This window comes from Capra hircus, chromosome 8 (assembly GCF_001704415.2).
Source record: "Capra hircus breed San Clemente chromosome 8, ASM170441v1, whole genome shotgun sequence".
Classification (NCBI taxonomy): Eukaryota; Metazoa; Chordata; class Mammalia; order Artiodactyla; family Bovidae; genus Capra; species Capra hircus.
The window spans coordinates 74,382,264-74,394,543 of NC_030815.1; the positions used below are offsets into that span (position 1 = coordinate 74,382,264).

Genomic DNA, 12,280 nt, shown 5'->3' on the forward strand with positions numbered 1-12,280 from the left:
AATACTTTGGCCACATGATGCAAAGAACTGACTCATTCGAAAAGACCCTGATGCTAAAGATTGAAGGCAAAAGGAGAAGGAGGAGGCAGAGGATGAGATGGTTAGACAGCAACACTGACTCAGTGGACATGAATTTGAGCAAACTCCAGGAGATCATGAAGGACAGAGAAGCCTGGCGTGCTGCAGTCCATGGGGTCGCAAAGGGTTTAGACAGGACTGAGCGACTGAACAACAATGTCTTCTAAACCTCATTCCACAAGCGGCTGGGGTGGATGTATTCCGGGTTGGCATACCATACCTGGGGCATTCTATTTTATTCCAGAATTACATTTTGCCATGACAAACAAGTGTGACTAGAGGCACATGGTCAGGATAGTGAGGAATCTGTATGTACTGAATCTAGAAAACAAGGGACACAAATCTATTATTTTCCTAGATATTCCAACTGAGATGAATACCAAAGATCCCAATATTGAATGAAGAAAGATTTGACAACACACACACACACACACACACACACACACACACACACGCGCTCTCTCTCTTTCTCTCTCAAAGGTTCTGTGGCCTCTGGCTTTTTCTCAGGTCCCCATCTTTGCCCAGACTGGAAATTCTGGCAAGTACACTTTAAAGCCTGTCAGCCCATTCCCTGGCCTGGGTCCATCTCTTCAAGCAGCCATTGCTCTGGCCTGAGGCTACTTGTTGTTTAGTCGCTCAGTCAAGTTCAATTCTCTTGTAACCCCATGGATTGTAGCCCACCAGGCTCCTCTGTCCATGAGATTCTCCAGGCAAGAATACTGGAGTGGGTTGCCATTTCCTTTTCCAGGGGATCTTCTTAGGAATTTCGTTTTGGGGACAGAAGATGATGCATTCAGAAGCGAGATTCCAGCCCCAGATCCAGGCGCCAGGAGGCAAGGAGATGGAATCCGGGCCTCGGACGGTGCGGGTACATCAAAGGAGACCTCATGGGACCTCCTGGCGACACCAGCGGGGACCAGGACAGAAGCCGGGCGGAGATGGGTGGCGACCAAGTCTGGCACGGGGGAGCGTGGCTGAGGCGGGGCAGGGGGCGTGTTGGAGAGGCAGGGGCGGGGCCGGGATCAGGGGATGGGGCGGAGGTGCGTCGCGGTCGAATCTGGTACAGTGGGGCATGGCAGAGGCCGGGGCAGGGGCGGGGCCGGGGTCAGGGCAGGGGGCGGGGCGGAGGTGTGTCCAGTCTGAAGGCAGGGGGTAGGGCCGAGGCTCGGGCTGGGGCGGGGCCGAGCTCGACTTTGGTATCCTTGGCGGCCCGCTGCTCCAGTCTGGCCGCTCGGTTTTCGTGCATCTTGCTTCGCTTGGTTTCTGGTTGAAAGATCGCCATGGCGCTGCGTGCGGCCGTGTTCGACCTGGTCGGGGTCCTGACTCAGCCCTCGGTCACCAGTTTCTGGGATCGCGCCGAGGAAGAGCTGGCGCTGCCCAGGTAAGGGACCCCGCGTCGCTGCCAGTGCTCAGAAGCCTGCGTGGGTTGGTCCGGGCGGCTGGGGCGCCACTCCTTGGAGAAGTTGCTTTTTGAGACTCGCAGTTCTGATTTCAGATCTCTTGCTGTAGGGAGAGAGCGCTGGGTGGAAGGTTAGAACAATTACTCGGCCCTCAAATACCACTCTGTGTAAGTAGATCCACTGTCTTTCTATTTTCTTTTTTACTTTATTTTACTTTACAATACTGTATTGGTTTTGCCAAACGTCAACATGAGTCCGCCACGGGTGTACATGTAGAGTGTGTAAAGCTCTCTAAGGACTCCAGTGGCACCCCACTCCAGAAATCCAATAAACGGCGGAGCCTAGTAGGCTACAGACCATGGGGTCGCGAAGAGTCGGACACGACTGAGCGACTTCACTTTCACTTTCACTTTCATGCACTGGAGAAGGATGTAGCAACCCACTCCAGTATTCTTGCCTGGAGAATCCCAGGGATGGGAGCCTGGTGGGCTGCCGTCTATGGGGTCGCATAGAGTCGGACACGACTGACGTGACTTAGCATCAGCAGAAGGACTCCAAAATTGTCCTTTATATTGAAATCTTTTCTTAAAGTCAGAGAAATTACTCCCTGAGGTGTCTGCTGCCCACTTACTTCTCTGTAATGGAATGGGCTCGGGCTTTCCTTGTGGCTCAGCTGGTAAAGAATCTGTCCGCAATGAGGGAGACCCGGGTTCGATACCTCCGTTGAGAAGATCCCCTGGAGAAGGGAAAGGCTACCCGCTCCAGCATTCTGGCGTAGAGAATTCAATGGACTTTATAGTCCGTGAGGTCGCAAAGACTGGGACACGACTGAGCGACCTTCACTTCACTTAGAGAGCTGCGCTGAAGGTTTCCAGAGGAAGAACTCCTGTGCTTGTACAATGTAAACAGCAAAGCAGAAACGGCCCCCAAACCTAACCACTGGAAAACGGTCAACTAGGAAGCATAACCAGCAACCACAAGGTTCAGGATGAGATTTCAGTGACATCAGAAAGTATCTGTTATAATAAGTGTAGAAAAACAAACCCACCGAAATGTGCAACTCTTTATACAGCTTGGAAACTATGGAAAAACTATTTCAACTATGGAAAAACAGCTACATGTTGAAGATGCCTGAAAGAAATGTTCCAGAATACCCTTGTGGCTGTACCAATTTACAACCCAGTCAATAGTGCAGGCAGGTTTCTCATTCTCCCCATCCTTGCCAAACATGTTACTGCTTGTCTTTTGATAATAGCCATTCTAACAGATGTGAGGTGATATCTCACTGTAGTTTTGATTGCCTTTCCTTAAAGTCCCTTTAACCATGGTATGGTTTCACTTTTTTTAGCCTGTAAGTTGTATTATTTTTTTTTTAAGACATAAAAGGAGAGTAAGGTATGTCATATGTTTATACCTGTGACCTTATCAGTGGGGGAGAGAACATGACTTGTGAATGTACAAGTCACAAGAATACTTGTCAGTATACCAGTGCATATACTTGAGAGTATATCTGTGAGTACACAGGTCACAGGTAGTCAAGTTTACAAATGTACAAAATTTCAGAGTCCAGAGTGCTAACCATTACACAATGGAACCCACAAATGTACAAAATTTCAAACAGCACTGAACTTTGAGTCTGACCCAGGTTAAAATCTCAGTTCTAACACTTAGCGTTGGGCCACCTTGCTTAACCTTACTTATTCAACTCAACTGAGACCTTAGTCTTAAAATACCTCCCCTCAGATTTCTGTATGGGTTAGATTAGATGACATGTAAAATAGGCGGGCCACTGTGTTCCTGATCCAGTTTTTATTTATTCGGTTCTCAGGCACAGGGAGAGCAATGTACTGGGATGTTCTGTTCAGCCAGTGTGGCACTGACTCACACGCCATCTCTGTGACCATGGTGAGGATTGTTCCCAGTAGTCACAGAGCAGTATAGCAAAGCCAGCTGACCCCGGAAGTCAGAGTCCACGACTTTGAACGTATTAGCCTGTGGACAGAAAATGGAAGTGCCTCTTCACTTTTTCTTGTTCCTCTCCACATCCCAGACATCATCATGCTGCTAAGTCACTTCAGTCATGTCCGACTCTGTGCGACCCCATAGGTGGCAGCCCACCAGGCTCCCCCATCCCTGGGATTCTCCAGGCAAGAACAGTGGAGTGGGTTGCCATTTCCTTCTCCAATGCATGAAAGTGAAAAGTGAAAGTGAAGTCACTCAGTCATGTCCGACCCTCAGCGACCCCATGGACTGCAGCCTTCCAGGCTCCTCCGTCCATGGGATTTTCCAGGCAAGAGTATTGGAGTGGGGTGCCATTGCCTTCTCCGGACATCATCATAGTTGATACATAAATCATTTAGGCAAAACCCAGGGTTTTATTTGTTTATTTATTTTATAATCTTTTGGCAGCAAAATCTGACCTGGCTTCATTTGGTGGCAAGTCTTATCTGAACAAGCATAAGGTTATTTATCACCATTATCTCTCCTACTACTGTAAATAATCACATGTGCATGTGGCGTGTGTTCTCAGTCATGTCTTACTCTTTTGTGACCCCATGGACTGTAGCCCATCAAGCTCCTCTGTCCATGGGATTCTCCAGGTGAGAATACTTCAGAGGGTTGCCATATCCTCCTCCAGGGGATCTTCCCGATCCAGGGATTAAACCAGCATCTCCTGCTTCTTCTTCATTGGCAGGTGGATTCTTTACCACTTGAGCCACCTGGGAAACCTCAAATAGTCACACCTTTCAGTATAAATATATTCATGAGTTTGATTACACAGGCTGCCTCAGGCCCTCCTGGAGATGTTACTTAATATATGGTATATCCCCCATTTTACCTTTACAGTCTGAAAAATACAGACACATTTATGAATACATTGGTTAGTAGGTAGGTAGGTTGGTAGACAGGTAGGTTTAAAACAAACAGTAGAATTCTAGTACATGTATTGTTCAAGGTTTTAACTTTTTATCTAATTTTAACCATTTTATTTCATTCAACACTTGGATGTCTTTTTGTTTACACAGACCTACTTTTCTCTTTTTAACCACTGCATAGTATTCCACAATATGGAAGTTCCATAATTTATTTAACCATTTTCCCCTGTTGGTGGACATTTATTTGTTAGTGGTCACTATTGCAAATAATGTCACTGTCATATTTCCATAGGGTAGTTTTCTAAAAGTGGAGTTGCCAAGTAAAAGCAAGTAGTATTTACATTTAAAATATCGACTGATTCTGCCAAGCTATTCTCCAAAAAATGCTGTACCTGCCCTGACTGTGCTTGAGTAGGCCAGCCCAGATCCTCCCTAAGGTGGAGATGACTCTCTTGAACTTTTGCCAGACATAGAGGGAAAAACAGTATCCTGTATCAGTCTGCATTTTCCTCTCTGCTATTCATTTTTAGTGGTCATCTGTATTTTTTTTCCCTTGGTATTTACCTTTTTATACCATTTGCCCATTTTTGCATTTGATTGTCACTTTCTTCTTGATTTCTGGGAACTTTTGATTTCTACCATGATGTCTTATGTTTTTTACTTACCATCTCTTCTGCTACTTCTTTTTTTAAAAAATATTTATTTATTTGATTATGCCATGGCATGCGGGATCTAGTTACCTGACCAGGGATTGAACCCGGCCCCTAGCAGTGAAAGCTTGGAGTCCTAACCACTGGACTACCAGGGAGTTCCTGAAATTGTTTTTTTAAAAACATCTTTAATATCTTTTGTGTATTTTAGACAGAGAGAGAAACAGAAAAGTGCCCAGAGTGGTGTCTTAGTACAATCCCCTCTTTCAATAGCATCAAGGTTGCAAAGAACAAAGCTCTTGATTTAGGAGTCTTAAGAACTGCAATTCAGGAGAAACAAATTTGGGTAAAACCGAGAGTGTTCTGGGGAAGAGAAAGAGTTAAGGGCTTATTAAGGCAAAAGCCACGAGGCTGTGCTCTGATTCGAGAAAGGAAATAGTTGCCCTTTGGGAAGGGAGCCTAGTACGTATCCTGAGTTTCTGGCAGGTATTCTGATGTCTTCTAGGACAATACGTAGAACAATACATGGTCTCACCCAGATTGAGACTTACATAAGTCATGCGTCCTCGGCAGCCTCCTGGCTCCATTCTAGACCACTCACTTATTTATTATTGTTATTGCTCAGTCATTCAGTCGTGTCCAACTCTTTGAGACCCCATGGACTGCAGAATGCCAGGCTTCCCTGTCCTTCACCATCTCCTGGAGTTTGCTCAAATTCATGTTCATTGATTTGGTGATGGTATCCAACCATCTCAATCTTGGTTGCCTCCTTCTCCTCCTACCCTCAGTCTTTCCCAGCATCAGGGTCTCTTCTGGTTTTCCTTTCACACTATTTTAATCAGTGCATGACGTTGTGTGCCTTATAACTCTACTGCATAAATGTTTGTGCCCTTTGTCAGTATAAAAGTTCTCAGTAGGTATACAATTTTTCTAAAGCAGTTGTATCAGATCCTGCTCCTACCAGAACTATAAGAGAGTTCTAGTTTCTCCACATTGTCATTAGTACTTGATGTCATTCTGTTTAAATTTAGCAAATCTGGTAGGTTTATGGTGTTATCTCATGGTTCATTTGTATGTTTTTTAGCCCTTGTATTTTTTTTTAATTTTTACAGTGTTGTGTTGGTTTCTGCCATACAACAACTCAACTCAAATCAGAAATAATTATACTTGTATGCTCTCCCTCTTGAGCCTCCCTCCCTTCCCCCCATCCCACAGAGTGAAATAAGTCAGAAAGATGAAAACAAATACATATTTATGCCTAAATGTGAAATCTAGAAAAATGGTACTGATGAACCTATTTGCAGGGAAGGAATGGCAACACAGATGTAGAGAATGGACTTGTAGACATGGAGGAGGAAGGAAAGAGTGGGACGAATAGAGAAAGTAGCATCAACATATATACACTATTGTGTATACGTAAAATGGATAGTTAGTGAGAAGTTGCTATATCACACAGGGAGCCCAGCCTGGTGCTTTGGCACCATGGCTTTAATTCGCGTTTTTCTGATGAATAATGATGTTGGGCTTCTTATTAGGTGCTCACTGGCCATTTGATAATTCTCTTGAATGAGATAGTTGTTTGTTATAATTTCTTTTAAACCATTTCTTTGCTCTTCTCAGGATTTTTATTTTGATCTATCTTTAAGTTGACTGGAAGTCTTTCTTGTATTTTTTTTTCTTCCAGGAAAGGCATGATGGCAAACTACTATATTAGTTTTCCCTGCCTGAACCTGATTTGTGTGGGTCTCAGCTTATCAATAACCAATGTTCTGTTTAGGCCAGTCCTTGAGGTTCTTATTGTGATTACAAGACACCCTTCAGCAGTAGCCATTGGGGAACTTTGAAAAAAATAAAGGTTTATTACTTATGAGACCTGGAAGTTACACAGCACACCTGGGGTCACATAGTGAGGATATGAGGAGAATGAGAGCACCTGGGCCTGGGTTCTGCTTTTATCAGGGTTCAGGATGTGGGCCATGGTTTCATGGGCTCACTCTTTATTGGTGAATTTCAAACAAGAGCAGGAATTTAAAGCATGGAAATAGAACAAATAGCCCATTTGATCACTTATGAAAGCAACCGAGATCTCTAAAACAAAGGTGCCTCCTTGGACATAAGTTGTCTGGGGATAGACTTGGGGGGCATTCTTTCTTGGCATCTTTTTATCTCAATGTCTAGTGTGTATTACTCCACCATTTTCTCACATTTAAAGCTGCAAGCATAGAAGGCTGTTGTCAGTCTGAATTGTCCTTCTTTCGTGTATAGTCTTTTTTTTTTTTGCCCAAAATTTGTCTGTTAGACTTTCTTATCCCAAGAATTGAAACATTTCCCCACTCTCTATCTGCTGTGGTTATTTTTTCATTAATTTTGACTGGTGGACACTATTTTTTTGGTGAACACCTTTGATTTAAGAACTCAGATTTTTCTTTAGCCTGGAAACATCTTCTCCCATTTTTCCTTTGACTATTGCTTTCTGATCTTTCTGTGATTCTTCTTGTTTATTGAAGGAATTTGGCCTCCATAGGCCTTATCGTTTTGTACATTAATTCTTTTTTTAAACTTTTTTAAAAAATTGAAGTATAATTACAATGTTGTGTTAACTTCTACTGTACAACATAGTGAGTCAGCTCTGTGTATAAATATATCCCCTCCCTCTTGGACCTCTTTTCTCATCCCCCACCTCTGTAGACCATCAAAGAGCACCAAGTTGACCTCCCTGCTTGCACATTAATTTTAATTGCTTCATCATTTTACTCTTTGTCCTTGGAAATTTTGTTGGGTCTTTTGATTCACTAATTTCATTTCTGTGATAGCCATCTCACTGTTCCCTGCTTTTATTAAGCAACCTTAAAATTTGAAAGTCATGCTTCCCAGTGCCAACAACTTATCTCCAATTGGTTCTCTGAGATACCAGTAAAAATACTGCCTCCTTTTGTTTTATAGAGTTATCAACCTCTCCTTCCTGTACAGCTACAGTCTTCCTTCATTTCCTCTTCTTTCGTTGCTGCTGCTGCTGCTGTCGCTTCAGTCGTGTCCAACTCTGTGCGACCCCATAGATGGCAGCCCACCAGGCCCCTCCGTCCCTGGGATTCTCCAGGCAAGAACAGTGGAGTGGGTTGCCATTTCCTTCTCCAATGCGTGAAAGTGAAAAGTGTAAGTGAAGTCGCTCAGTCACGTCTGACTCCTAGTGACCCCATGGACCGCAGCCCACCAGGCCCCTCCGTCCATGGGATTTTCCAGGCAAGAGTGCTGGAGTGGGGTGCCATTGCCTTCTCTGTCCTCTTCTTTTACCTACCCCCAGTTTCAGGCAGCAAAATCAATTCTCCCTGTGCTTTTCCATCTCACTCATCCAGTGTGTAATAGTTATTTGTTTATTTGTTGCCTCACTTGTTCTAGGAGCTCCCTAAGAATATATCCATATTTTTTCATTTTTCTATCACAGCACCAGACACAATGCCCTGACACCTTAGGTCCTCAACAAAAGATTGTTGAGTTGAACTGTGTGTTGTTTCTTAAAAGTGGGTGGCAGCTGAGAAAGGAATGAGGGATCTTTTCGAGGTGATGTACCACACTGTGCTTTGTAATTCAGTCATGTCTGACTCTTTGTGACCCCATGAACTGTAGCCCACCTCTGTCTATGGGGATTCTCCAGGCAAGAATACTGGAGTGGGTTGCCGTGCCCTCCTCCAAGGGATATTCCCAACCCAGGTCTGGATCGAACCCAGGTCTTCCCCATTGCAGGTGTATTCTTTACCATCTGAGCCACCAGGGAAGATAGAAATGTTCTAAAACTGCAACACAGTGATGTTTGTACACCACTACAAAAATTACTACAAGTCATTGACTTGTACACTGAAAACTTGTGAGTTTGATGACATGTAAGTATAATTTAATAAAGTCATATCTGAAAAAAAGACAATCAATGGCACAGATGTGCCAAAGCCATTGTTGATGTTGGAAAATTGAACAAAGCTAAAAATAGTAGGGATTTTTTTTTTATCTTATGTCTTAATGTTAATCATTGTTACCTGCAAGAGGATTAGTTGGGTAAAAGGTTGTTGACTTATCAGATATGAAACTCCCAGATATCTGTCCTCTTAACATGGAATGTTAAATATTAATACTTTCAACTGGGTTGCCAATTCCATTCCATTCTAAGTTTTTGCCTAGAGCACTATACTAAGAAGGACTATAAATCAGTGTCTGAATGCAGTGGTATAGGATGTGACGGGTTAGAAACATCGGCCAGGAATTTGAGGGAACAGAGTTGTATGTGCCATCTGCTAACTGTCTGATGTCACCCAGCCAGCCATGGGAGGTGAGAAATTATCAAGAAAGTGGAATGGAACAGTTTGTTTTGTAATGTAGGAAAGTAAGAGGGTAATGACCTGGTCTCTCTCTGTCTGCCTCTCCTCTGGGCCACATACACAGGATAAACATGAACCAATGTATTAATCAGCTAGGGTTACCGTAAAGAAGGACTACAAACTGGGTGTTTTCAACAGCAATTCCGGAAGCTAGAAGTCCACCATCGAGGTGTCTGTCCCCTACCTGCTGTTGTGATGAAGTCATTTAAACGTTCCCAATGTTTCTTTGTGTCTTGCAGAGGCTTTCTGAGTAAAGCTTTCCTGAAAGGAGGCCCGGATGGTCCCAGCACCCGTGTGATGAAGGGAGAGATCACATTTTCCCAGGTGCAGTGATGTCTCATAGACCCCCTTAAGGAGATGTTCTGTGCCTACACACCCATCTTCCCCCACTACCCATAAGCTCTGTGAGGGCAGGACCACGTCTTCTGCCTCATCCATTTACCCCTTATAACACTTAACTCACAAGACTGGTGTGGAGACATTTCAGGCTGGTTTACTGTCTCTTTGAGCCAAACAGAGGGGCATGCCCCAGTGACTGGGAAATTCCCCAAGCCCTTGAAGATGTGTGCCAGGGAATTAGAGCAGCCAGAGTAGCTTTTTCTCCCCCTTAAGCTGTAGTTAAATACACATCACATGAAATTTACCACCGTGATCATTTTTAAGTATACAATGCAGTAATGTTATGTATATTCACGTTAGGTAACCAAATCCACCATCCATCTCCAGAACTGTTTTTTTAAAAAATGTTAAGTTAATATGTTGTATTTTCTTTCTTTCTTTCTTTCTTTCTTTCTTTCTTTTTCGGTCACATTTTTTGGAATGTGGAATCTTAGTTCCCCCACCAGGGATTGACCCTACACTCTGTGCTGTGGAAACTCAGAGTCTAATCCTTTGGACCACCAAGCAAGTCCCAGAATTCTTTTTATCTTCAAAAACTGAAACTCTATACCCATTAAACAGCAACTTCCCACCCCTCCTTACCCCCAGCCCCTGGCAACCACTATTGCATTTTCCATGTATTCTTTATATGGGCTTCCCTGGTGGCTCAGATGATAAAGAATCTGCCTGCCTATGCAGGAGACCTGGGTTCCATCCCTGGGTCGGGAAGATCCCCTGAAGGAGGAAATGGCAACCCACTCCAGTATTCTTGCCTGGAGAATCCCACATGCATAGAGAGAGGTGCCTCGTAGGCTACAGTCCCTGGGGTCACAAAGAATAGGGCGCAACTGAAGTAACCAACACTCATGCAGCATTTGTCCTCTTGTGACTGGCTTATTTCCCTTTGCATGAGGTCTTCAAGTTTCATCCATACTGTAGCCTGTGTCACCATTTCCTTTTTTCTAAGGGTAAATGGTATTCCACTTATGCATAGAGCACACTCTGTTTGTCCATTCATCTTTTGAAGGATGTTTGGGTTGCTTTCTCCTTTTAGTTATCATGAACAGTGGTGCTGTGAACATGGGTGTACAAATATCTGTTTGAAACCTTGCTTTCAGGTTTTCTGGGTACATATCCAGAAGTGGGATGGCTAGATCATAGGGCAGTTTCAGTTTTTAATTATTTGAGGAACCACCATATGATTTTCCATAGTGGCTGCACCATTTTACATTTCTCTGCAACACACCCGAGGTTACCAGTATTTCCATATCCTTGCCAACTTATTTTCGTGTTTTTTTTTTTTTAATAGTAGTCATCCTTAGAGTAGTTGTTTTCAGGCCAAACCACTGGGTCAGAGGCACTTTTGCTAATTAATAACTATGTGATGGGTGGACTTTGGAATCTAGGGACAGAATGTGGGTCACGGTTCCCACTTACAGATGTGTGAGCACACCAAGTCACAGAAGCTCTCAAAGTCAGTTTTGCCATCTATAAAATGAGACAAATAACACTGTCCATCTCCTAGGCTGTTATGAAGATTGAAAAGTGCTTAGCACAGTGCTTGTCATGTAATAAGTGCTTAAGAAATAGTAGTTACTATTATTACTACAACCTTGACTTTTTAAATTTGTAGTATGTGCATGCTCAGTCGCTTTGGTCGTGTCCAGCTCTTTTGTGACCCTATAGGCTGTAGCCCACCAGGCTTCTTTGTCCATGGGATTTCCCAGGGAAGAAGAATGGAGTGGGTTGCCATTTCCTCCTCCAGGGTAATCTTCCCATCCCAGGGATCAAACTCAAGTCTCCTGCTGGTGCTGCCATTTTTAAAAAATGCCACAGACCAGGTGACTTAAACAACAAATATTGATTTTCTCAGAGATCTAGAGGTAGAAACCCAGGATCAAGGTGTCAGCAGGGCTGGTTTCTCCTAAGGCCTCTCTCATTTGCTTGCAAATGGCCTCCTTTGCCCTGTCCAGACACTTTGGTTCTTCTGTGTGTATCTGTGCCCTGATCTCCTATTCTTTAAAGGACACCCATCAGATTGGATTAGGGCCCCCAGTGACTTCATTTTACCTTAGGGAAGTGAGTGAGTGAAAGTCACTCAGTTGTGTCTGACTTTTGGTGATCCCATGCACTGTAACCCATCAGGCTCCTCTGTCCGTGGGATTCTCCAGGCAAGAATATTGGAGTGGGTTGCCATTCCCTTCTCCAGGGGATATTCTCAACCCTGGGATCAAACCCAGGTCTCCCACATTGCAAGTGGATTCTTTACCATCTGAGCTACCTTAATGATTCTTTAAAGACCCTCTCATCAACGACATCACATTCCAAGGTCCTGGGGTTTAGGACTTCAACATGAATTTGGAGGAAACAAAAGTAGGCTCATAATAGGGATGTTTGAGTAGTTTCCAATTGGGAGCTCTTGGGAATATCACTGTTAGAACACTTTGGCTCATGTCTTTTGACATGTGTAGACAATTTCCACTGGGTATGTGTACAGGACCCTAATGCTGAGAAAAGACCCTGATGCTGGG

The 12,280-nt window shown here is 43.9% G+C and overlaps 1 protein-coding gene across 1 annotated transcript in view; it reads left to right on the forward strand.

The window, feature by feature from the left end:
* The window catches only part of EPHX2 (epoxide hydrolase 2), a 75,045-nt gene continuing 64,019 nt past the window's right edge, over positions 1,255-12,280 (forward strand). Inside the window, exons 1-2 of the mRNA XM_005684042.2 lie at positions 1,255-1,459; positions 9,611-9,695. Coding sequence (XP_005684099.2) covers positions 1,359-1,459; positions 9,611-9,695 — 186 coding nt within the window. The 5' untranslated portion in view covers positions 1,255-1,358. The remainder of the gene's footprint in view (positions 1,460-9,610; positions 9,696-12,280) is intronic.